Source organism: Hordeum vulgare, chromosome 5H (genome assembly GCF_904849725.1).
Source record: "Hordeum vulgare subsp. vulgare chromosome 5H, MorexV3_pseudomolecules_assembly, whole genome shotgun sequence".
NCBI lineage: Eukaryota > Viridiplantae > Streptophyta > Magnoliopsida > Poales > Poaceae > Hordeum > Hordeum vulgare.
Window position 1 is genome coordinate 68,055,138 of NC_058522.1, and position 24,327 is coordinate 68,079,464.

The following is a 24,327-nucleotide window of genomic DNA, read 5'->3' on the forward strand; positions in this document are numbered from 1 at the left end:
CTCACAAGACATAATCATAATCATGACCAGAGGTGTAATGAATAGCATCAAGGATCTGAACATAAACTCTTCCACCAAGTAATCCAACTAGCATCAACTACAAAGAGTAATCAACACTACTAGCAACCTTACAAGTACCAATCGGAGTCGCGAGATGAAGATTGGTTACAAGAGATGAACTAGGGATTGGAGAGGAGATGGTGTTGATGAAGATGTTGATGAAGATGCCTCCCCTCCGACGAGAGGAGTGTTGGTGATGACGATGGCGATGATTCCCCCCTCCGGCAGGGAAGTTTCCCCGGCAGGATCGTCCTGTCGGAGCTCTAGATTGGATCTGCTCAAGTTCCGCCTCGTGGCGGCGGCGAAACCACGAAAAAGCTCCCGATTGATTTTTTCCAGACCAAAACCCTTCATATAGCAAAAGAGGGGGGCTAGTGGGCCGTCAGGCAGCCCACAAGCTTGCCCTGCGCCACCACGGGGGTGGTGGCGGTGGGCAAGCTTGTGGAGCCCTGTTGGCCCCCCTCCGGTAGTTCTTTCACCCAGTATTTTTTATATAATCCGGAAAAAATCCACGTAAATTTTCAGGGCATTTGGAGATGTGCAGAATAGTGGACTAGGATTTGCTCCTTTTCTAGTCCAGAATTCCAGCTGCCTGAATTCTCCCTCTTCAAATAAACCTTGCAAAATAAGAGAGAAAAGGCATAAATATGGTACCACAAGTAATATAACAGCCCAAAAATCAATAAGTATCAACATGAAAGCATGATGCAAAATGGACGTATCATGGCACATGAATTACCTGGAGGGACGGAGCGAGGAGCCGAGAAGCCCAGGAGGCGCGGGCCCCGCCCCCTGGCCGCGCTTGGCAGACTTGTGAGCCCCTCGGGGCTCCGCGCCTCCAACTCCAGCCCTATTTAGTCTCTTTCGCCCGAAAAAAAATCAGGGGGAAGAGTTCATCGCGTTTTACGATATGGAGCCGCCGCCACCACCTGTTCTTCCTGTGGAGGGCAGATCTGGAGTCCGTTCTGGGCTCCGGAGAGGGGGAATCATCGCCGTCGTCATCATCAACCTTCCTTCATCGCCTATTCCATGATTCTCTTCACCGATCATGAGTAATCTCATCGTAGGCTTGTTGGACGGTGATGGGTTGGATGAGATCTATCATGTAATCGAGTTAGTTTTGATGGGGATTGATCCCTAGTATCCACTATGTTCTGAGATTGATGTTGCTACTTCTTTTCTATGCTTAATGCTTGTCACTAGGGCCCGAGTGCCATGATCTCAGATCTGAACCTATTATGTTTTCATCAATATATGTGTGTTCTTGATCCTATGTTGCAAGTTGTAGTCACCTACTATGTGTTATGACCCGGCAACCCCGGAGTGACAATAGCCGGAACCACTCCCGGAGATGACCATAGTATGAGGAGTTCATGTATTTACTGAGTGCTAATGCTTTGTTCCGATTCTCCATTGAAAGGAGACCCTTAATATCCCGTAGTTTCCATTAGGACCCCGCTGCCACGGGAGGGATGGACAATAGATGTCATGCAAGTTCTTTTCCATAAGCATGTATGACTATATACGGAATGCATGCCTACATTACATTGACAAACTGGAGCTAGTTACAAATCTCCCCATGTTATAACTATTGCATGATGAATGTCATCCGGCATAATTATCCATCACCGATCCAATGCCTACGAGTCTTTTCCTACTCGTCCTTGCTACGTTACTTTGCCGCTACTGCTGTCACTGCTGGTACTGTTACCGTTGCTACCATTACTATCACTACTTTGCTACTGAAACTTTGCTGTAGATACTAAGTCTTTTAGGTGTGGTTGAATTGACAACTCAACTGCTAATACTCGAGAATATTCTTTTTCTTCCCCTTGTGTCGAATCAACAAATTTGGGTTGAATACTCTACCCTCGAGAACTGTTGCGATCCCCTATACTTATGGGTTATCAAGACTATTTTCTGGTGCCATTGCCGGGGAGACATAGCTCTATTCTTTGAGTCACTTGGGATTTGCGTCTGTTGATCACTATGAGGAATCCGAGAGATCCAAAAACTAAAGTCTTGCCCTCAACTACCAGGACAGGTAAGGAACTGCCATCTAGCTCTGCACTTGATTCACCTTCAGTTATGAGTAAGTTTGCGACACCACCACCTACTAGAAATTCTGATGTGTCGCCTGTGCTTGATGATGCTACTTCTGCTATCCATGATGCTTTGCTTGATACTGCTTTGCCACTAGGTGCATTCCTTGATGCACAAATTGCTAGAGTTGCTGTTGAATGTGATGATACTTCTGAAACTGCTGAAATTATTGAAGTAGAACCTGCTGTTTCACCTGTTAGAACTAGCTCTCCTAGATATGAATTACATGATATACCTGAGGGTTATGTTATGGAGGGAGAGGTAGCTGAGGACTTTCTTGCTTGTAAGGATAGCTATGATCTTGAGAATTTATTGCGCAAGTGGAAAGAGAAATCTTTGAATGCTAGGATGAAATAGGATCCTAAGTTTGCTACTTCACCCATAAGGATTATGAATTCTTTGTCGTTCTTGAGTTAATCACTTTGGTCGAATCTGATCCTTTTCAAGGTTATGAGTCTGAAATGGTTGTAGCACATATTACTAAACTGCATGATATAGCCACCCTATTCACGAGTGAGGAAAAGATCCGCCACTACTATATCCTTAAGTTGTTTCCTTTCTCACTAAAGAATGATGCTAAGACTTGGTTCACTTCTCTTGTTCCTGGTTGTGTGTGTAGTCCCCAGGATATGATCTACTACTTCTCTGAGAAATATTTTCCTGCCCATAAGAAACAAGTTGCCTTGCAGGATATATATAACTTTGTGCAAGTTGAAGAAGAGAGTCTCCCACAAGCTTGGGGGAGGCTTGTCCAACTACTTAATGCTTTGCCTGATCACCCTCTTGAGAAAAATGAAATACTTGATATCTTCTATAATGGACTAACCGATGCTTCTAGGGACCACCTAGATAGTTGTGCTGGTTGTGCTTTCAGGGAACGAACTGTGGAACAAGCTGATATTCTATTGAATAATATCTTGTGCAATGAGAATTCTTGGACTATTCCCGAACCACCTCCGAAGCCAACTCCGAAGAAAAGAAGTATCCTATTCCTCAGTCCTGAAGATATGCAAGAAGCTAAGAAATCTATGCAAGATAAAGGCATTAAATCTGAAGATGTCAAGAATCTACCACATATCGAAGTAATACATGGTCTTGATAACCCGAAACAGGCAGTAGAGGTAAATTCTCTTCGTAGATTCAATGAGAGTGATATTCCTTTTGATAAACCTGCTAGCTTATGATTCGATGAATTTGATCACTTTGTTGTCAAACAACAAAATTTCAATGATTATGTTAGCATACAATTGGAACAGAATGCTTGTATGCTTAGTCATTTAAGTGCTTGTGTGGATAGAAATGTCAATGACCTTAAGCTTTTGAGTAAACATGCCTATATGGTCACCACTCAAGTAGAACAAGTACTTAAGGCTCAAAATGACTTGCTCAATGAGCTGAATGACAAGTCTATTAGAGTTATCACTAGAGGTGGTAGAATGACCCAGGAACCTTTGTATCTTGAGGGTCATCCTAAGAGAATTGAACAAGATTCTCAAGGAGTTAGCACCGAGGCACCTAGTCATCCTAGGAAGAAAAGAAAGATGATAGGAACTTGCATGCTAGCAACCCTGTTGCTGTTACACCCGAGAATCCAAACGATGTCTCTGTTTCTGATACTGAAACACAATCTGGTGATGAACATGAGCCTAATGATAACATCGATAGTGGTGTTCATGTTGATGCTCAACCTAGCAATGGTAAGGATGTGGAGATTGAACCAGTTGATCTTGATAACCCACAACCTAAGAATAGGAGATACGATAAGAACGATTGCATTGCTAGGAAGCATGGTAAAGAAAGAGAACCATGGGTTCAGAAACCCATGCCCTTTCCTCCCAAACCATCCAAGAAAAAGGATGATGAGGATTTTGAGCGCTTTGTTGAAATGATTATACCTATCTTTCTGCAAATGTGTTTGACAGATATGCTCAAAATGTCTCCTTATGCTAAGTACATGAAGGATATTGTGACTAACAAAAGGAATATACCTGAGGTTGAGATTTCCACCATGCTTGCCAATTACACCTTCAAGGGTGGAGCTCCTAAGAAACTAGGTGATCCCGGAGTGCCCACTATACTTTGCTCCATTAAAGGAAACTACGTTAGAACTGCTTTATGCGATCTTGGAGCCGGTGTTAGTGTTATGCCTCTCTCTCTTTATCGTAGACTTGAATTGGATAAGTTGACATCCACTGAAATCTTCTTGCAAATGGCCGACAAATCAACTGCTTTCCCTATCGGCATTTGCGAGGATGTGTCTGTTGTAGTTGCTAACGTTACTATCTTAACAGACTTTGTTATTCTAGATATTCCCGAGGATGATGCCATGGCGGTCATCCTTGGAAGACCCTTTTTAAACACTGCAGGGGCTATTATTGATTGCAACAAAGGCAATGTCACTTTCCACGTCAGTGGTAATGAGCATAGGTGCACTTTTCAAAGAAACAATGTCGAGTACATTACATCAATGCTATTGAAAAAACTTCATCAATTCTTATTGGGAGCTTTGAATGCCATATACCTATTGTTAAGATGAAGTATGATTTGCTTGTTGGGGATATGCACATCCCCATTGAGGTAACCTAGTGACTATTCGAAAATTCTCCGGTTTTATGCGATTCGAAAAAAGTTTGTCAAGGAGACTTGATCAACCTCATTGACAGATTTATTTTGATGACCATGAGATGGATGAATCTAGGAGTCACAACCCTCTGTCCTGAACTTTTACTTTCTGTTGTTTAGAAGAAAAATGATAAAGTTAGCTTTAGTTTTTCCTGTTTTCTGCTTTTTGCGTCCTTTAGAAAAGTGTCCCGAAAATAAAAGTTCATCAAATGCCCTGAAAATCAAGTATGCTTTTTTCTGGAATTTTTGAAAAAATCTGAGATAAAGAGCTAGTCAGGGGGATGCACCAGTGGGCCACAAGCCCAGGAGGTGCGGCCACCCCCCTGGCCGCGCCTGGCAAGCTTGTGGGCCCCATGTGGCCCCCCTCCACTTATTCCAGCTCCCATCTCCTTCTCCTATCTCCAGAAAAAATCATTCCACAGCTCAAACCCGTGTTCTTGCTCTTCTTGTTGCGTTTTTCGATCTCCTTGTGCAAATCCCCATTCACCAAACTGTTTTGGGGAAATTGTTCCTTGGTATGTGACTCCTCCATTGGTCCAATTAGTTTTTGCTCTAGTGCTTTATTCGTTGCGTATTATTGCTGCCTTGGTGACCCTGTTCTTGAGCTTTGGATTTTAATTTTAGTTGGTCCCAAGTAGTTTTGATGCATGACATGGCCTCTAGGCACTTGTAGGAGTAGTTGCTATGAGTTTCGTTGAGCCTTGTTCACTTTTCCTTTGAGTCACTAAAAATTTCAGAAATTTTCAGAGAAAGAAAAAGGAAAAGATGAGGAGATTTCTATGAGGCTCTTCAAGCCGTGACCCCAAGGATGATGAAAATGAGAAGAAGAAACCCAAGTATCCGGTCCCCCGAGTTGCAAAAGTTCGAGCGTGCGAGTGGCCAAGCGATGTGTTCTTACGTGTCGCCGGTCTTTATGAGGATTTTATTACTTGGTGGAGAACGCAGGCCTTACCGCATTTGTTGAAGATAAGTGTCCACAATACCTCCTCCTCACTAATATTTTCGTGCAAAGTTTTAATTTCTATCCAAGGAAGAACCCTCCTATGGTTGAGTTCAAGTTATATGATATCCCCCAGCGCATGTCACTTCAGGATTTTTGCAATGTTTGCAAATTACCTTATGTTGGTGATATTCATGAACCTCGTCCACGGGACTTGGAGGCTTTCATTGATACTATTGTTGTAGGAGAGGAGAGAGGAGTGTCTTGCGCTAGAGTTGCTAGCATACATTTTCCCGTGCTTCGGTACTTCTCATTATTCGTGGTAAAATGTCTGATTGGTCGTGGGATAGCTAGGGCCCTTATCTCCCCAGATCTTGCGGTTTTGCGCGAAGCTCTTTATAATGATAAAACTTATAGCTTGGGCGCTACAGTGACTCAACGGTTGAACACAAACCGTACTAAAGGTGTTGTTTATGGAGGTATCTATGCTACCCGTCTTGCTAGACATTTTGAGATACCTATTAGACTGCACGAGGAAGAAGAGATACTTCTTCCTCAGAGATATCTAGATTATGATAGCATGGTTTATAACTTGGTATTTAGTCAGGGTACTCGTGAGACTATTCCTTTGTCTGCTCCTTCTTTGTTCAATCTTCATCTACGTAGGTACATTATTATGCCCTCGGACATCTATGCATATTGGGGCATAGCGCCACCACAGGCTCCCGTGCCCGAGCTACGAGTCGAGTACCAGACGCCAGTTTATCGATGGGAGCCAAAGGAGCTCACCCAGCAGTGGCACCCTCAGTACACTCCGGAGTACCCCGAAGACGGTTATTTCCCACCTTGGGAGTAGACCAACTTAGGCCAAACGCCTAAGCTTGAGGGATTACGTGTTTCTCACCGACTTTACATTCATGCTCACGCTTTCACTTTGATAGTCGGTGTTCACACCTTGCCACTGTATCATCCATGCTAGTTTATTTATTTTTCTCGTTTTCTTCTCGTGTGTTTATCTAGTTTGAGAAAAACAAAAAAAATAGTTGTAAGTTTACCCAAAAAGATTTCTCGTTCTTCTTTTGCTTGTTGGGAGCTTTCCCGTGTAAATAGTTTTCTTTTTCTTTGGGTCAAGGTAGAAGACAATGGTTACAATGTTTAGTGGCTCTCGCATACATTTCTGTTTATCTGTCAGAGAGCCATATTAGTTTGTCTTCTCATTTGTGTTTGCTTGCAGATTCCAGCTTAGTCCAATGCACGAACACTCTCATTATGATTCACATCATTCGGTCGTGCAAGTGAAAGGCAATAATGACGATATATGACGAAGTGACTGAGCCTGGAAAAGCTGGTATGAACTCGATCTATTTTGTTTTTTGTAAATATGACTAGCTCATCGTTCCTAATTCAGCTTTGTTATGAGGGAAACATGTTTGCAATGACAACTTAGAGATCATAGTTTCTGATGCCATGCTTAATTAGCTAGGAGCTTATAATGGTTTGTCTTGGATGCCAACATGAATCTCAAGATGATTATGATGTAGTATGATAGGATGGTATCCTCCTTTGAATGATTCAAGTGGCTTGACTTGGCGCATGTTTACGCATGTTGTTGAAACAAAATCAACATAGCCTCTATGATACTCATGTTTAAGGACAAGCAAGGCTTTAAGCTTGGGGGAGTTGATACGTCTCCATCGTATCTACTTTTCCAAACTCTTTTGCCCTTGTTTTGGACTCTAATTTGCATGATTTGAATGGAACTAACCCGGACTAACACTGTTTTTAGCAGAATTGCCATGGTGTTGTTTTTGCACAGAAATAAATGTTCTCGGAATGACCTGGAAATTTACGAGGATTATTTGTGGAATATATAAAAATACTAGCGCAAGAATTACCTGGAGGGACGGAGCGAGGAGCCCACAAGCCCAGGAGGCGCGCCCCCCTGGCCGCGCCTGGCAAGCTTGTGAATCCCTCGGGGCTTCGCCGCCTCCAACTCCAGCTCTATTTAGTCTCTTTCGCTTGGAAAAAAATCAGGGAGAAGAGTTCATCACGTTTTACGATACGGAGCCGCCGCCACCACCTGTTCTTCCTCTGGAGGGCAGATCTGGAGTCCGTTCTGGGCTCCGGAGAGGGGGAATTGTTGTTGGAATTATGCCCTAGAGGCAATAATAAATATAATTATTATTATAATTCCTGTATCAAGATAATCGTTTATTATCCATGCTATAATTGTACTAAATGAAGACTTATATACATGTGTGGATACATAGACAAAACACTGTCCCTAGCAAGCCTCTAGTTGGCTAGCCAGTTGATCAAAGATAGTCAGGGTCTTCTGATTATGAACAAGGTGTTGTTGCTTGATAACTGGATCACGTCATTAGGAGAATCACGTGATGGACTAGACCCAAACTAATAGACGTAGCATATTGATCGTGTCATTTTGTTGCTACTGTTTTCTGCGTGTCAAGTATTTGTTCCTATGACCATGAGATCATATAACTCACTGACACTGGAGGAATGCTTTTTGTGTATCAAACGTCGCAACGTAACTGGGTGACTATAAAGATGCTCTACAGGTATCTCCGAAGGTGTTCGTTGAGTTAGTATGGATCGAGACTGGGATTTGTCACTCCGTGTGACGGAGAGGTATCTCGGGGCCCACTCGGTAATACAACATCACACACAAGCCTTGCAAGCAATATGACTTAGTGTAAGTTGCGGGATCTTGTATTACGGAACGAGTAAAGAGACTTGCCGGTAAACGAGATTGAAATAGGTATGCGGATACCGACGATCGAATCTCGGGCAAGTAACATACCGAAGGACAAAGGGAATGACATACGGGATTATATGAATCCTTGGCACTGAGGTTCAAACGATAAGATCTTCGTAGAATATGTAGGATCCAATATGGGCATCCAGGTCCCACTATTGGATATTGACCGAGGAGTCTCTTGGGTCATGTCTACATAGTTCTCGAACCCGCAGGGTCTGCACACTTAAGGTTCGACGTTGTTTTATGCGTATTTGAGTTATATGGTTGGTTACCGAATGTTGTTCGGAGTCCCGGATGAGATCACGGACATCACGAGGGTTTCCGGAATGGTCCGGAAACGAAGATTGATATATAGGATGACCTCATTTGATTACCGGAAGGTTTTCGGAGTTACCGGAATGTACCGGGAATGACGAATGGGTTCCGGGTGTTCACCGGGGGGGGGGGAGGGGCAACCCACCCCGGGGAAGCCCATAGGCCTTGGGGGTGGCGCACCAGCCCTTAGTGGGCTGGTGGGACAGCCCAAGAAGGCCCTATGCGCCATAGGAAGAAAATCAAAGAGAAAAGAAAAAAAGGAGGAGGTGGGAAAAGGGGGAAGGACTCCTCCTTCCAAACCTAGTTGGATTCGGTTTGGAAGGGGAGGACTCCCCCCCTTGGCTCGGCCGACCCCCTTGAGGGTCCTTCGACCCCAAGGCAAGGCTTCCCCTCTTCCCCCTATATATACGGAGGTTTTAGGGCTGATTTGAGACAACTTTGACACGGTAGCCCGACCACATATCTCCACGGTTTTACCTCTATATCGCGTTTCTGCGGAGCTCGGGCGGAGCCCTGCTGAGATTAGATCACCACCAACCTCTGGAGCGCCGTCACGCTGCCGGAGAACTCATCTACCTCTCCGTCTCTCTTGCTGGATCAAGAAGGCCGAGATCATCGTCGAGCTGTACGTGTGCTGAACGCGGAGGTGCCGTCCGTTCGGCACTAGATCGTGGGACTGATCGCGGGACGATTCACGGGGGGGGGGGGGTCGAGGGACATGAGGACGTTCCATTACATCAAACGCGTTCACTAACGCTTCTGCTGTGCGATCTACAAGGGTACGTAGATCGAATATCCCCTCTCGTAGATGGACATCACCATGATAGGTCTTCGTGCGCGTAGGAAATTTTTTGTTTCCCATGCGACGTTCCCCAACAGTGGCATCATGAGCTAGGTTCATGCGTAGATGTCTTCTCGAGTAGAACACAAAAGTTTTTGAGCGCGGTGATGTGCGTTTTGCTGCCCTCCTTAGTCTTTTCTTGATTCCGCGATATTGTTGGATTGAAGCGGCTTGGACCGACATTACTTGCACGCTTACGAGAGACTGGTTTCATCGCTACGAGTAACCCCGTTGCTCAAAGATGACTGGCAAGTGTCAGTTTCTCCAACTTTAGTTGAATCGGATTTGACCGAGGAGGTCCTTGGATGAGGTTAAATAGCAACTCATATATCTCCGTTGTGGTGTTTGCGTAAGTAAGATGCGATCCTACTAGATACCCATGGTCACCACGTAAAACATGCAACAACAAAATTAGAGGACGTCTAACTTGTTTTTGCAGGGTATGCTTGTGATGTGATATGGCCAGCGATGTGATGTGATATATTGGATGTATGAGATGATCATGTTGTAATAAATAATATCGACTTGCACGTCAATGGTACGGCAACCGGCAGGAGCCATAGGGTTGTCTTTAAACTAACGTTTGTGCTTGCCAATGCGTTTATTATTTTGCTAGGATGTAGCTTTAGTAGTAATAGCATGAGTAGCACGACAACCCCGATGGCGACACGTTGATGGAGATCATGGTGTGGCGCCGGTGACAAGAAGATCGTGCCGGTGCTTTGGTGATGGAGATCAAGGAGCACGTGATGATGGCCATATCATGTCACTTATGAATTGCATGTGATGTTAATCCTTTTATGCACCTTATTTTGCTTAGAACGACGGTAGCATTATGAGGTGATCTCTCACTAAAATTTCAAGACGAAATTGTGTTCTCCCCGACTGTGCACCGTTGCTACAGTTCGTCGTTTCGAGACACCACGTGATGATCGGGTGTGATAGACTCAACGTTCACATACAACGGGTGCAAAACAGTTGTGCACGCGGAACACTCGGGTTAAGCTTGACGAGCCTAGCATGTGCAGACATGGCCTCGGAACACATGAGACCGAAAGGTCGATCATGAATCATATAGATGATATGATTAGCATAGGGATGCTTACCACTGAAACTATACTCAACTCACGTGATGATCGGACTTGAGCTAGTGTAAGTGGATCATGAACCACTCAAATGACTAGAGAGATGTACTTTTTGAGTGGGAGTTTAGCAAGTAATTTGATTAAGTTAAACTCTAATTATCTTGAACATAGTCTAAGTCCACTTTGAATATATTTGTGTTGTAGATCATGGCTCACGCGACAATCACCCTGAATTTTAATACGTTCCTAGAGAAAGCTAAGTTGAAAGATGATGGAAGCAACTTTGTAGACTGGGATCGTAATCTTAAGCTAATCTTACAAGCTAGGAAGAAGGATTATGTCCTTAATGCTGCGCTAGGAGATGAACCACCCGCTACGGCTGACCAGGATGTTAAGAACGCTTGGTTAACACGTAAGGAGGACTACTCAGTAGTTCAATGTGCAGTCTTGTATGGCTTAGAACCGGGACTTCAACGTTGCTTTGAGCGTCATGGAGCATTTGAGATGTTCCAGGAGTTGAAGTTCATCTTTCAGAAGAACGCCCGGATCGAGAGGTATGAGACCTCTGATAAATTCTATGCTTGCAAGATGGAGGAGAACTCGTCTGTCAGTGAACATGTGCTCAAAATGTTTGGGTACTCAAACCGTCTAGCTAAGCTGGGGATTGAACTCCCGCAAGAGGCTATCACTGACAGAATCCTTCAATCGCTGCCGCCAAGCTATAAAGGCTTTGTGTTGAACTACAACATGCAAGGGATGAACAAGTCACCCGACGAGTTGTTTGCGATGCTGAAAGTCGCAGAGTCTGAACTCCGTAAAGAGCATCAAGTGTTGATGGTAAATAAGACCACTAGTTTCAAGAGAAACGGCAAAGGCAAGAAGGGTAATTCAAAGAAGAGCGGCAAGCCTGTTGCCAATCCGGGAAGAAACCCAAAGCTGGACCTAAGCCTGAAACAGAGTGTTACTATTGCAAGGGTATGGGTCACTGGACGCGCAACTGCCCCAAGTATCTAGCTGATAAGAAGGCGGCCAAAGAAAAATCAGGTATATTTGATATACATGTTATTGATGTGTAACCGGCTCTCATAGTAGTGCCTAGGTATTCGATACCGGTTCTGTTGCTCATATTTGCAACTCGAAACAGGAACTGCGGAATAGACGAAGGCTGGCGAAAGATGAAGTGACGATGCGCGTAGGAAATGGTTCCAAGGTTGATGCAATCGCCGTCGGCACAGTTTCACTTCAGTTACCATCAGGATTAGTTATGAACTTGAATCATTGTTATTTAGTGCCTGCGTTGAGCATGAACATTATATCTGGATCTTGTTTATTGCGAGACGGTTACTCTTTTAAGTCAGAGAATAATGGTTGTTCTATTTTTATGAGTAACATCTTTTATGGTATTGCACCCAATGTGAGAGGATTGTTCATATTGAATCTTGATAGTGATACACACATACATAACACTGAGACCAAAAGAGTTAGAGTTAACAATGATAGCGCCATATTTTTGTGGCACTGCCGCTTAGGTCATATTGGTGTAAAGCGCATGAAGAAACTCCATGCCGACGGACTTTTAGAGTCACTTGACTTTGATTCACTTCACACGTGCGAACCATGCCTCATGGGCAAGATGACTAAAATTCCGTTCTCCGGAACAATGGAGCGTGCAAGTGACTTGTTGGAAATCATACATACCGATGTGTGCGGTCCGATGAGCGTAGAGGCACGCGGCGGATATCGTTAGTTTGTCACCTTCACTGATGATTTGAGTAGATATGGTTATGTCTACTTAATGAAGCACAAGTCTGAAACATTTGAAAAGTTCAAGCAATTTCAGAGTGAAGTTGAAAATCATCGTAACAAGAAGATCAAGTTCCTGCGGTGTGATCGTGGGGGTGAATATCTGAGTTTCGAGTTTGGTGCTCACTTAAGACAATGTGGAATTGTTTCACAGTTGACACCGCCTGGAACACCACAGCGTAATGGTGTGTCCGAACGTCGTAATCGTACTTTATTAGAGATGGTGCGATCTATGATGTCTCTTACCGATTTGCCGTTATCGTTTTGGGGTTATGCATTAGACACAGCTGCATTCACTTTAAATAGGGCACCATAAAAATCCATTGAGACGACACCATACGAACTGTGGTATGGCAAAAGGCCAAAGTTGTCGTTTCTTAAAGTTTGGGGATGTGATGCTTATGTCAAAAAGCTTCAGCCTGAAAAGCTGGAACCCAAAGCGGAAAAGTGCATCTTCATAGGTTACCCAAAAGAGACAGTTGGGTACACCTTCTATCTCAAATCCGAGGGCAAAGTGTTTGTTGCTAAAAACAGAGCTTTTCTCGAGAAGGAGTTTCTCTCGAGAGAATTGAGTGGGAGGAAGATAGAACTTGATGAGGTTGTCGAACCTCTCATCTCTCTAGATGGTGGCGCAGGGCAAGGGGAAACCTCTGTCATTGCAACGCCGGTTGAGGAGGAAGTTAATGATGATGATCATGAAACTCCGGTTCAAGTTCCTGTCGAACCACGCAGGTCGACGAGACCACGTGCTGCTCCAGAGTGGTACGGTAATCCCGTTTTGTCAATCATGTTGTTAGACAACAATGAACCTGCAAGTTATGAAGAAGCAATGGTGGGCCCAGATTCCAACAAATGGCTAGAAGCCATGAAGTCCGAGATAGGATCCATGTATGAGAACAAAGTGTGGACTTTGGAAGTACTACCTGAGGGCCGCAAGGCTATTCAGAACAAATGGGTCTTTAAGAGGAAGACGGACGCTGACGGCAATGTGACCGTTTATAAAGCTCGACTTGTGGCAAAGGGGTTTTCACAAGTTCAAGGAGTTGACTACGATGAGACATTCTCACCCGTAGCGATGCTTAAGTCCGTCAGAATCATGTTAGCAATAGCTGCATTTTTCGATTATGAAATCTGGCAGATGGATGTCAAAACGGCGTTCCTTAACGGTTTCCTTAAGGAAGAGTTGTATATGATGCAACCCGAAGGTTTTGTCGATCCTAAGAATGCTAACAAGGTGTGCAAGCTCCAGCGATCCATTTATGGGCTGGTGCAAGCATCTCGGAGTTGGAACAAACGCTTTGATGAGGTGATCAAAGCATTTGGGTTTATACAAGTGGTTGGAGAATCTTGTATTTACAAGAAAGTGAGTGGGAGCTCTGTGGCGTTTCTAATATTATATGTGGATGACATATTGCTGTTTGGAAACAATGTAGAGTTTTTGGAGAGCATAAAGGATTACTTGAATAAAAGTTTCTCTATGAAGGACCTAGGAGAAGCTGCTTACATTCTAGGCATTAAGATCTACATGGATAGATCAAAACGCCTGATAGGACTTTCACAAAGCACATACCTTGATAAAGTTTTGAAGAGGTTCAAAATGGAACAGTCCAAGAAAGGGTTCTTGCCAGTTTTACAAGGTACGAGATTGAGTAAGACTCAGTGCCCAGCAACTGATGAGGATAGAGAGCATATGAGCATCGTCCCCTATGCTTCAGCCATATGTTCTATCATGTATGCAATGATGTGCACTAGACCGGACGTTAGCTTGGCCATAAGTATGGCAGACAGGTTCCAGAGTAATCCAGGAGTGGATCACTCGACGGCGGTCAAGAATATCCTGAAGTACCTAAAAAGGACTAAGGAGATGTTTCTCGTGTATGGAGGTGACGAAGAGCTCGCCGTAAAAGGTTACGTCGATGCAAGCTTTGACACAGATCCGGACGACTCTAAGTCGCATACCGGATACGTATTTATTCTTAATGGGGGTGCGGTAAGCTGGTGCAGTTCCAAGCAAAGCGTCGTAGCAGATTCTACATGTGAAGCGGAGTACATGGCTGCCTCGGAGGCGGCTAAGGAGGGTGTCTTGATGAAGCAGTTCATGACGGATCTTGGAGTAGTGCCAAGCGCACTGAATCCAATAACCTTGTTCTGTGACAACACGGGTGCCATTGCCCTAGCAAAGGAACCACGGTTTCACAAGAAGACCAGACACATCAAACGACGCTTCAACCTCATCCGCGACTACGTCGAAGGGGAGGATGTAAATATATGCAAAGTGCACACGGATTTGAATGTAGTAGACCCGCTGACTAAACCTCTTCCACGGGCAAAGCATGATCAACACCAGAACTGTATGGGTGTTAGATTTATTACAATGTAATTCGCATGATGATGTGAGGGCTAGATTATTGACTCTAGTGCAAGTGGGAGACTGTTGGAATTATGCCCTAGAGGCAATAATAAATATAGTTATTATTATAATTCCTGTATCAAGATAATCGTTTATTATCCATGCTATAATTGTATTGAATGAAGACTTATATACATGTGTGGATACATAGACAAAACACTGTCCCTAGCAAGCCTCTAGTTGGCTAGCCAGTTGATCAAAGATAGTCAGGGTCTTCTGATTATGAACAAGGTGTTGTTGCTTGATAACTGGATCACGTCATTAGTAGAATCACGTGATGGACAAGACCCAAACTAATAGACGTAGCATATTGATCATGTCATTTTGTTGCTACTGTTTTCTGCGTGTCAAGTATTTGTTCCTATGACCATGAGATCATATAACTCACTGACACCGGAGGAATGCTTTGTGTGTATCAAACGTCGCAACGTAACTGGGTGACTATAAAGATGCTCTACAGGTATCTCCGAAGGTGTTCGTTGAGTTAGTATGGATCGAGACTGGGATTTGTCACTCCGTGTGACGGAGAGGTATCTCGGGGCCCACTCGGTAATACAACATCACACACAAGCCTTGCAAGCAATGTGACTTAGTGTAAGTTGCGGGATCTTGTAGTACGGAACGAGTAAAGATACTTGCCGGTAAACGAGATTGAAATAGGTATGCGGATACTGACGATCGAATGTCGGGCAAGTAACATACCGAAGGACAAAGGGAATGACATACAGGATTATATGAATCCTTGGCACTGAGGTTCAAACGATAAGGTCTTCGTAGAATATGTAGGATCCAATATGGGCATCCAGGTCCCGCTATTGGATATTGACCGAGGAGTCTCTCGGGTCATGTCTACATAGTTCTCGAACCCGCAGGGTCTGCACACTTAAGGTTCGACGTTGTTTTATGCGTATTTGAGTTATATGGTTGGTTACCGAATGTTGTTTGGAGTCTCGGATGACACCACGGACATTACGAGGGTTTCCGGAATGATCCGGAAACGAAGATTGATATATAGGATGACCTCATTTGATTACCGGAAGGTTTTCGGAGTTACCGGGAATGTACCGGGAATGACGAATGGGTTCCGGGTGTTCACCGGGGGGGGTGGCAACCCACCCCGGGGAAGCCCTTAGGCCTTGGGGGTGGCGCACCAGCCCTTAGTGGGCTGGTGGGACAGCCCAAGAAGGCCCTATGCGCCATAGGAAGAAAATCAAAGAGAAAAAAAGAGGAGGTGGGAAAAGGGGGAAGGACTCCTCCTTCCAAACCTAGTTGGATTCGGTTTGGAAGGGGAGGCCTCCCCCCTTGGCTCGGCCGACCCCCTTGAGGGTCCTTGGACCCCAAGGCAAGGCTTCCCCTCTTCCCCCTATATATACGGAGGTTTTAGGGCTGATTTGAGACAACTTTGACACGGCAACCCGACCACATATCTCCACGGTTTTACCTCGGCCGGAGAACTCATCTACCTCTCCGTCTCTCTTGCTGGATCAAGAAGGCCGAGATCATCGTCGAGCTGTACGTGTGTTGAACGCGGAGGTGCCGTCCGTTCGGCACTAGATCGTGGGACTGATCGCGGGACGGTTCGGGGGCGGATCGAGGGACGTGAGGACATTCCACTACATAAACCGCGTTCACTAACGCTTCTGCTGTGCGATCTACAAGAGTACGTAGATCGAATATCCCCTCTCGTAGATGGACATCACCATGATAGGTATTCGTGCGCGTAGGAAATTTTTTGTTTCCCATGCGACGTTCCCCAACAATCGTCGCCGTCGTCATCATCAACCTTCCTTCATCGCCAATTCCATGATGCTCTTCACCGTTCGTGAGTAATCTCATTGTAGGCTTGTTGTACGGTGATGGGTTGGATGAGATCTATCATGTAATCGAGTTAGTTTTGATGGGGATTGGTCCCTAGTATCCACTATGTTCTGAGATTGATGTTGCTACTACTTTGCTATGCTTAATGCTTGTCACTAGGGCCCGAGTGCCATGATCTCAGATCTGAACCTATTATGTTTTCATCAATATATGTGTGTTCTTGATCCTATCTTGCAAGTTGTAGTCACCTACTATGTGTTATGACCAGGCAAACCCGGAGTGACAATGGCCGGAACCACTCCCTGAGATGACCATAGTATGAGGAGTTCATGTATTCACTGAGTGCTAATGCTTTGTTCCGGTTCTCTATTAAAAGGAGACCCTTAATATCCCGTAGTTTCCATTAGGACCCCTCTGCCACACGAGGGATGGACAATAGATGTCATGCAAGTTCTTTTCCATAAGCACGTATGAGTATATACAGAATGCATGCTTACATTACATTGACGAACTGGAGCTAGTTACAAATCTCCCCATGTTATAACGGTTGCATGATGAATGTCATCCGGCATAATTATCCATCACCGATCCAATGCCTACGAGTCTTTTCCTACTGGTCCTTGCTACGTTACTTTGCCGCTACTGCTGTCACTTCTGCTAGTGTTACCGCTACTGTTGTCACTGCTGCTACTGTTACCGTTGCTACCATTACTATTACTACTTTGCTACTGAAACTTTGTTGCAGATACTAAATCTTTGAGGTGTGGTTGAATTGACAACTCAACTGCTAATACTCAAGAATATTCTTTTGCTTCCCCTTGTGTCGAATCAACAAATTTGGTTGAATACTCTACCCTCGAAAACTGTTGCGATCCCCTATACTTGTTGGTTATCATGCCTCCATATCATGTTTTTTGTTTATTCGTTCCTCCAGAAGTTCATGAACCAATATCGCAAGCTAGTGGGCGTGCTTGGGTGCGCTGCCGCCAGTGATGTGCTTGTTCCTGCACCGTCGACACGTACCCTTGCTTCATCGAGCCATGCCGACGGAGGTTCTTCTAGTCATGTCGCTGGCTCGTCTCGCATTGCCGAGGACGACAAGGAAGCAGAGGAAGAAGATGACAAGGAAGACGAGGAAACTGTTGACGATGAGGAAGATGGGGATGGTGGTGAAGACCCTCCAACCACTCGGGCAAACGAGGAGAAGAAAAGGGAAAACAACCTACCAAGGAATGGAAGAGTCCATCCCCGTTTCAGAGGGAGCGCACTCGTCGCACAACAAAAACAACGAAAACAACAAGGTCAGAGAGTCGCTCAAAGAGGAATAAGGAGCGCATCTTCAAGAGGGAGGAAGACCAAGTGATATGGTCATGTTGATTATCGTAGATTTGTGAACTATGTTGAACTACTATCCACTATGTTGAACAATTAGCTATGACAAACTTTTTGATATGTTGAACTATTTGCTATTTTCTATTTGGTGAATATTATGTGTGACGAATATTATTATTGATGTGTGATGAATATTATTATCTGCAAACTATATGTGATTAAATATCATGATTTGATTTGAAATGATCAAGTTTTACTCACACAAAAGCCAAACTTATATGGAAAAAGACCCTTATCACCACATGCCCTGGCGATAAGGTTGCACACCCATCCGTAAAAAACCGCAAGTTTCAGATACAAAACCTCACCGTTTATTGTAACTTGAGTTGGACACCTACCATGAGGGTCTGTGGAGGTAGGGTCCTACAGCCTACCACCTAGAGCCTTGACAGTAGGCCCATCGTCAAATAAAACGGCCTTGTAGCCCTACCGTCATTGACTCTAACACTAGGTTACTACAGCCTATCGCCACCATGGCTGATGGCAGGCTATATTGCCACGTCAGCCATGCTTGGACGGTTATTTGCAACAGCCATGATCCCTACCATCGAGGGCTCCGACGGTAAGCAGTTGTACCCTACCGTCCTCGACCCTCGCCGTAGAGTAAGTGTTAGATCTCGAATTTCTTTTCCCAGCAAGGTCATATGTTGTTTAATTTCGACCAAAGGGTTGAAGTGTGGAATTTTACAACCACTAGGCCAGGAGCCCATCCACTTATATATATCCTTAGATCTTAGAGAATAATCTTTTTTACATAAGACAAGATTGTACACCATAGTTAGCTTTGCTTTTCTGTAATGTCTAAAACACTGCCACGGGCCCACAGCCGACACCGAAGCACGACACATATGCGTGTTGTTTCGCTCTCGGTAGGCAGTTGTATCCTACCGTCGTTGACCTTGTCGGTAGAATAAGTGTTAGACCTTGAATTTTTTTTCAAGCAAGGTCATATGTTGTTTAATTTCGACCAAAGGGTTGAAGCGCGGAATTTTACAACCACTAGGCTTGGAGCCCACCCACTTATATATATCCTTAAATCTTAGTGTACAATCTTTTTTACATAAGACAAGATTGTACAACACAGTTAGCTTTGCTTTTCTGTAATGTCTAAACCACTCCTACATGCCCACAGCCGATACCGAAGCACGGCACATATGCGTGTTGTTTCGTTCTCGAGGCCTTAATTAAACCTCACCACACACTCCCTATACACGTCACGTCCATATCCCTTGAGCAGTGTTGGCGCCGCCTGTCTTCCCCGCACCATCCCACGCCTAATTTCCCATACCGTGGAGTGTAGCCGATTCCACGCGCGAATGAATCCGTCCAATGCTTTCTATCCGATCCCACCCATTTTAGTGTGTTCCAACTTCCAAGTGTCATGCATGTTGACCTCAAGAATCCCTTCCCTTTCCAACAGTCACAGGCGCACACGTTTTGCCAGGCCAACTACTCGTTGCTGCTCGATCCTCCCGTATGTATAAAGCCGCCATTGCAGGAGCTGCTCTGCTCACAACTTTCTCTTCCTCCCTCTCGCCCTACTTGTTGCCCACTGGTTGCTCTCCTACTCACTGATATACGCGCGTGAGCTTTGGTTGGCATGGCCGTGGAGGCGGTTCTTGAAGCTGCGGCGACGGTGCCGTCGCCGCCTCCGAGGAAGGAGATGGCGGCGTCTAGCAGCAGCAGCAGCGGCGAGGAGGCATCGGCGTTGCTGCAGCAGGCGGAGGGGTGGTCGAGGCGGAAGCGCTCGAGGCGGCAGCGCGCGCTCCACCCCAGCGAGGAGGAGTACCTCGCGCTCTGCCTCGTCATGCTGGCGCACGGCCACCGCGACGGCGCCCCTGCCGCCGCGCACGGGTGCTCCGTCTGCGGCAAGGTGTTCGCGTCCTACCAGGCGCTCGGCGGCCACAAGGCCAGCCACCGGAAGCCGGCTGGCGCGGAGGATCGGAAACCGCAGGCGGCGGTGGCGGCGGCTTCCTCGTCGGGGTCCGGCGATGCCGAGGCCGGCGCCGGAGGCGGCAAGGTGCACGAGTGCAACGTGTGCGGGAAGACGTTCCCGACTGGGCAGGCGCTGGGCGGCCACAAGCGGTGCCACTACGACGGCACCATCGGCAGCGCCGCCGCAGGGCCCACGCACAAGCTGGCTGCCAAGGCAAGCGCGACGCCGGCGAGCCGGGGCTTCGACCTCAACCTGCCGGCGCTGCCGGATATCCCGGAGCGGTGCGCGGTTACAGAAGACGGGGAGGAGGTTCTCAGCCCCGTCTCCTTCAAGAAGCCGAGGCTCATGCTCACGGCGTAAATCGACAACCTGCATATACTTGGTCAAAGTTTAGGGTAGAACCTGCTAATTAGTTGGTGTGCATAACTGTTTATAGCTTGCTGGTGATTAGTGATGACCATCGATTTCATTCGTGTCTGTAAAGTAGGAACTCTAGTCAATTGGTTTGTTCATTGTAACTTCAGGATTATTAGACCTAGCTAGGTAGATAGCTAGATAGGTATGGGCCATCAGCTCGTTAGCGAAGGACTGATTCTTTCATTGCTTGGTTTGTGTGTGTTAATCTGTCCATGAATAATGTACATATGTATCATTAACGAATATTGATTTCATGATCTTGAGCACATTCTCACTACATATATTAACTTAATTCCATGGACACGTGTGGGCTACGCACGTACGTATAAATAGCTCATGCACGGACACGGCACGACCCACGTAGCCAGTTGCTTGTGTGCACACATGGGCTAGCATGGCAAAGGTTTGGCGCCAAAGCCAGGAGCGGGCGCACGAGTCAACACGTCTCGAGATTTCGTAGCTTAGGAAGCAAGCAGGTTGCATTGCGAGGCCGTACGTCGTGGCTTGCAAGTGTGCGTGCGTTCGTCTCAGTCTTGAGTGACCGTACGTACGTGTGTGAAACAGCAGATCGAGAGGGAAAATGATGTGTGTGCTTATCCGGTTCAAATTGGTTTGCTTGCCGGAAGGAAAGACCAACTGAAGCGTGCTGGCCAGTGGTTAGTTAGAGACCGACGTACGGCTGAGTTAATTAGTAGACGGCTATAACAAGCATGCATGTGTGTTTTAATTAACTATGCTTGCTGGGTTAGACTTGGCATCGCTTGCTTGAAGAATTCTCCGCTTGTGAGAGATGAGCAACCTCGAATCCTCGATCGATCACCAAGACGTGCACCAACTGCGTGGCAGATGGAACGTGACCGCCTGCACCAGCTCGACACCATCCGGTTAGCTGGAACTGTTGCTAGCAATTTATGAATTGTTTTGTACGCATACAGTTCGACAGTTCCTTAAGTACTATAAGGACGCGTACGTGCTCTAGAGTCTAGACACATGTGTGGACACGTTAATTAGCCTCGATCGCCTTTGGATAATTACGTTTTCAGGGACGAAACCATGGTTCAAAACCCACACAAAACACGCGTGGGTCATTTTTTTTTTCTTTTCTTGGAAAAGCGAACACGCATGCATGCAGCATGGAAGTGTCGTGTGCATGGCTTCACGCATTTCCACGGATGCCCGCCCCCGCCCTGCGCAGCGCGCGAAAGGAGTGAATTTCCATTTCTCGCCACGTTTCCCATGGAAGTTTCCCGCGTGTTTCTCGCTGCTCAACACGGTTCAAGTGCTCGATCATGCATGACCGAGTGGTGATGTATCGTTGGAAGTCAGCCTCATTTCTGGTAGATAGGTATCGCCTTGTTTGGTGGCCAAGCGAGCTAAGAACACTCTACAGCAGAGTTGAAGAGAGTGAGTCAGCCCCATAGGTAATTCAACTATTTTAGGAATGAATGGCAGGTAGAAGCTCTGGTACGGGTCAGACATGAGGACCCAAGCATAAAGATCGAGAGAGACCAATCGAGGAGCAGGATTGTGCGCCTCTACAATCTCGTTTCTAGTACGTTCCGTCAAATATTTCTGTTTTTTCTTTTCTTTGTGAAAGATAAATATTTGTGAATATCGTCCCCGCATGCTAAAGTTCAAGGACCCCGATACCCATGGAACGTGAGATTGTTTAGGGCTTCTAGAGAGCACCTTCGAAACCGTCAGATCATGATCAAACGGATGACAATCTTTTTGTGCATCGTGGCAAATTGTTTTGTCATTCTTTAGTTACTATGGCATTGCATGTTTGAGGCATTCGTCGGGAAAATGATCCCAGAGGATATTGGCGAGATAACATTTCCCAAGTTCAAAGGGTGGTCGGTAAACACATATGAGCATGGTTCAAAGAAACACATATTGTAGCGTGCTTCATAATGTTTTACAGGTTGAGCGCAAATACAAGCTGCATAATGCAGGCTCCATATTTGTTCCATAAGTAGGATCCATCTGTTATTGTCTCATGTGTTCTTTCTAGCCTATTTACAATAGTATAGATCAAACTCTGAGCATAATTCAACAAATATTATTACAAACCATTAATCCTAGTGTAATAGATCATCCAAATTAACACATAATCCAAATGCAACGAATAATCCAATCAAATAATTTTTCAAGTCACAAAATGAATTTTAAAGTAACTTAAACACGCTATCTCCCACCAAACTATGTATGATGCTCAATGAGATCCTCCTTCAGTAGATCATGGGAGTCCGATCTTGAATCTTTCAGTATTGCCTCAAGAAATGTTTGAATGCGTCCTATGTGTGCCTGCGAGGCCCGGCAATAGTGCCATTATCTTCATAGTGAAAAGGGTCTGGAATATCTCTCTGATCATGTATGATCATATTGTGTATGATCACACAACATGTGATGATATTTTTCTCGCAAAAAAGCCATGATATTTTCCATGACATCCTTGTTGCAGAAACAAGCCAGATGAAGGTGCATGTAGTCCCCATCTGCAGTTTTGCTAATTAATGTCAATCCCCATGAACTATTGTTTTCCATTGAGATGTATTTGAAGGAAATTTCATAGGCAATGTATGAAGAATATTGGATAGATTGATGAAATCCACCAAGCAAATGATATGCATTGAGTTTTGGAGATTGGTCACTACCCATGATGAACCAAGTTAATGCTTCCCAAGTTGAGAAAACAAAGAAGATAGGGAGGGAGAGTACAAGTTGCTATATTTGATGAGAAGTTGAGAAAATAAAGAAGATGGGAATGGAGAGTACATGTTGATATATTTGTTGTGAGAAGGGGCAGATATCTTCAAAATGTCCCAAGGGTAACATTCCTAAGCCTCTAATTGTCGATGGTCATTATTCACTTAGAACTGGTAGTGTTGGCAAATTTTGCCAAGTTTGTTTGTGGCAAAAGTGGTTTTTTAAGTAAATAAGACATTTTGGGTTGTCAAGCCTATTGTGACTATCGATCTGGATGTAATTTTTATTATTTATAGTGTTTGTTGTACTGTCATAATTAAAGATGAATAGATCATAAGTTGATCCACAAAAAAGAACTTGGTTGGGAACCATCAAGCTCAAACTTGATCAGTAGGTTTATGAAGGGCATTAGAGACTTGGTTAGTTCATGAAAAAATGATGTTCACAATTCATTGTGGTTCAATCCAGGACAAGTGGATGGTCATCATATTTGTCAACCACTACCAAATTTGCTCTATTTTGCACTTCACTTGTGACATGTATAACCGTTTTTCATGACTGAAAATACAACGGTGATGTTTTTCGGTCGTCACCCCCACCATCACCGAAGCGCCTTCATAAAAAATAAAATATTTATGGTACCACTCCCTCTGTCACGCAAGATCGTATCTTAGGTGACGAACCAAAAGTACGTCAATGAAACTATCTTATGCGATGGATAAAAAATGTCACTAGAACTGTCAACGTATACTAACAACCGCCCCACCATGTTTGAGGAGTCAAAGAATCTGACATACGGGACCAAAATATGAGAAACGAGAATATGCGTCAAGAAAGCAAAAGTGTGTATGCTTAGATAGTCATTCTAACATTCGATCAGTAAAATTCAAGGGGTAATGATCTTTTCTAGTAGATTTGTTTAATTTTCTAAAATCAATTACCATCCTATAAACAGTTACAGTTCTCTGTGGGATATGTTCATTTTTGTCATTTGGAACAACGGTTATACCTCCTTTCTTAGGAACACAATGAATGGGACTTACCCATCTACTATCAGCAATAGGATAAATTATACCTGCCTCCACGAGCTTTGGTAT

General features: G+C 44.9%; 1 protein-coding gene across 1 annotated transcript; it reads left to right on the top strand.

Annotated features, from left to right (window-relative positions):
* Nucleotides 1–19,285: 19,285 nt before the first annotated feature.
* On the top strand, nt 19,286–20,781 carry LOC123396527 (zinc finger protein 1-like). The gene has a single exon (XM_045091442.1). It carries the CDS (start codon nt 19,769–19,771, stop codon nt 20,462–20,464), a length of 696 nt encoding a protein of 231 aa, XP_044947377.1. The 5' UTR covers nt 19,286–19,768; the 3' UTR covers nt 20,465–20,781.
* The last annotated feature ends 3,546 nt before the right edge of the window (nt 20,782–24,327 follow it).

Excerpts from the sequence above, each read along its gene's own strand:
- LOC123396527 (XM_045091442.1), top strand. The coding sequence starts at position 19,769 with ATGGCCGTGGAGGCGGTTCTTGAAGCTGCGGCGACGGTGCCGTCGCCG.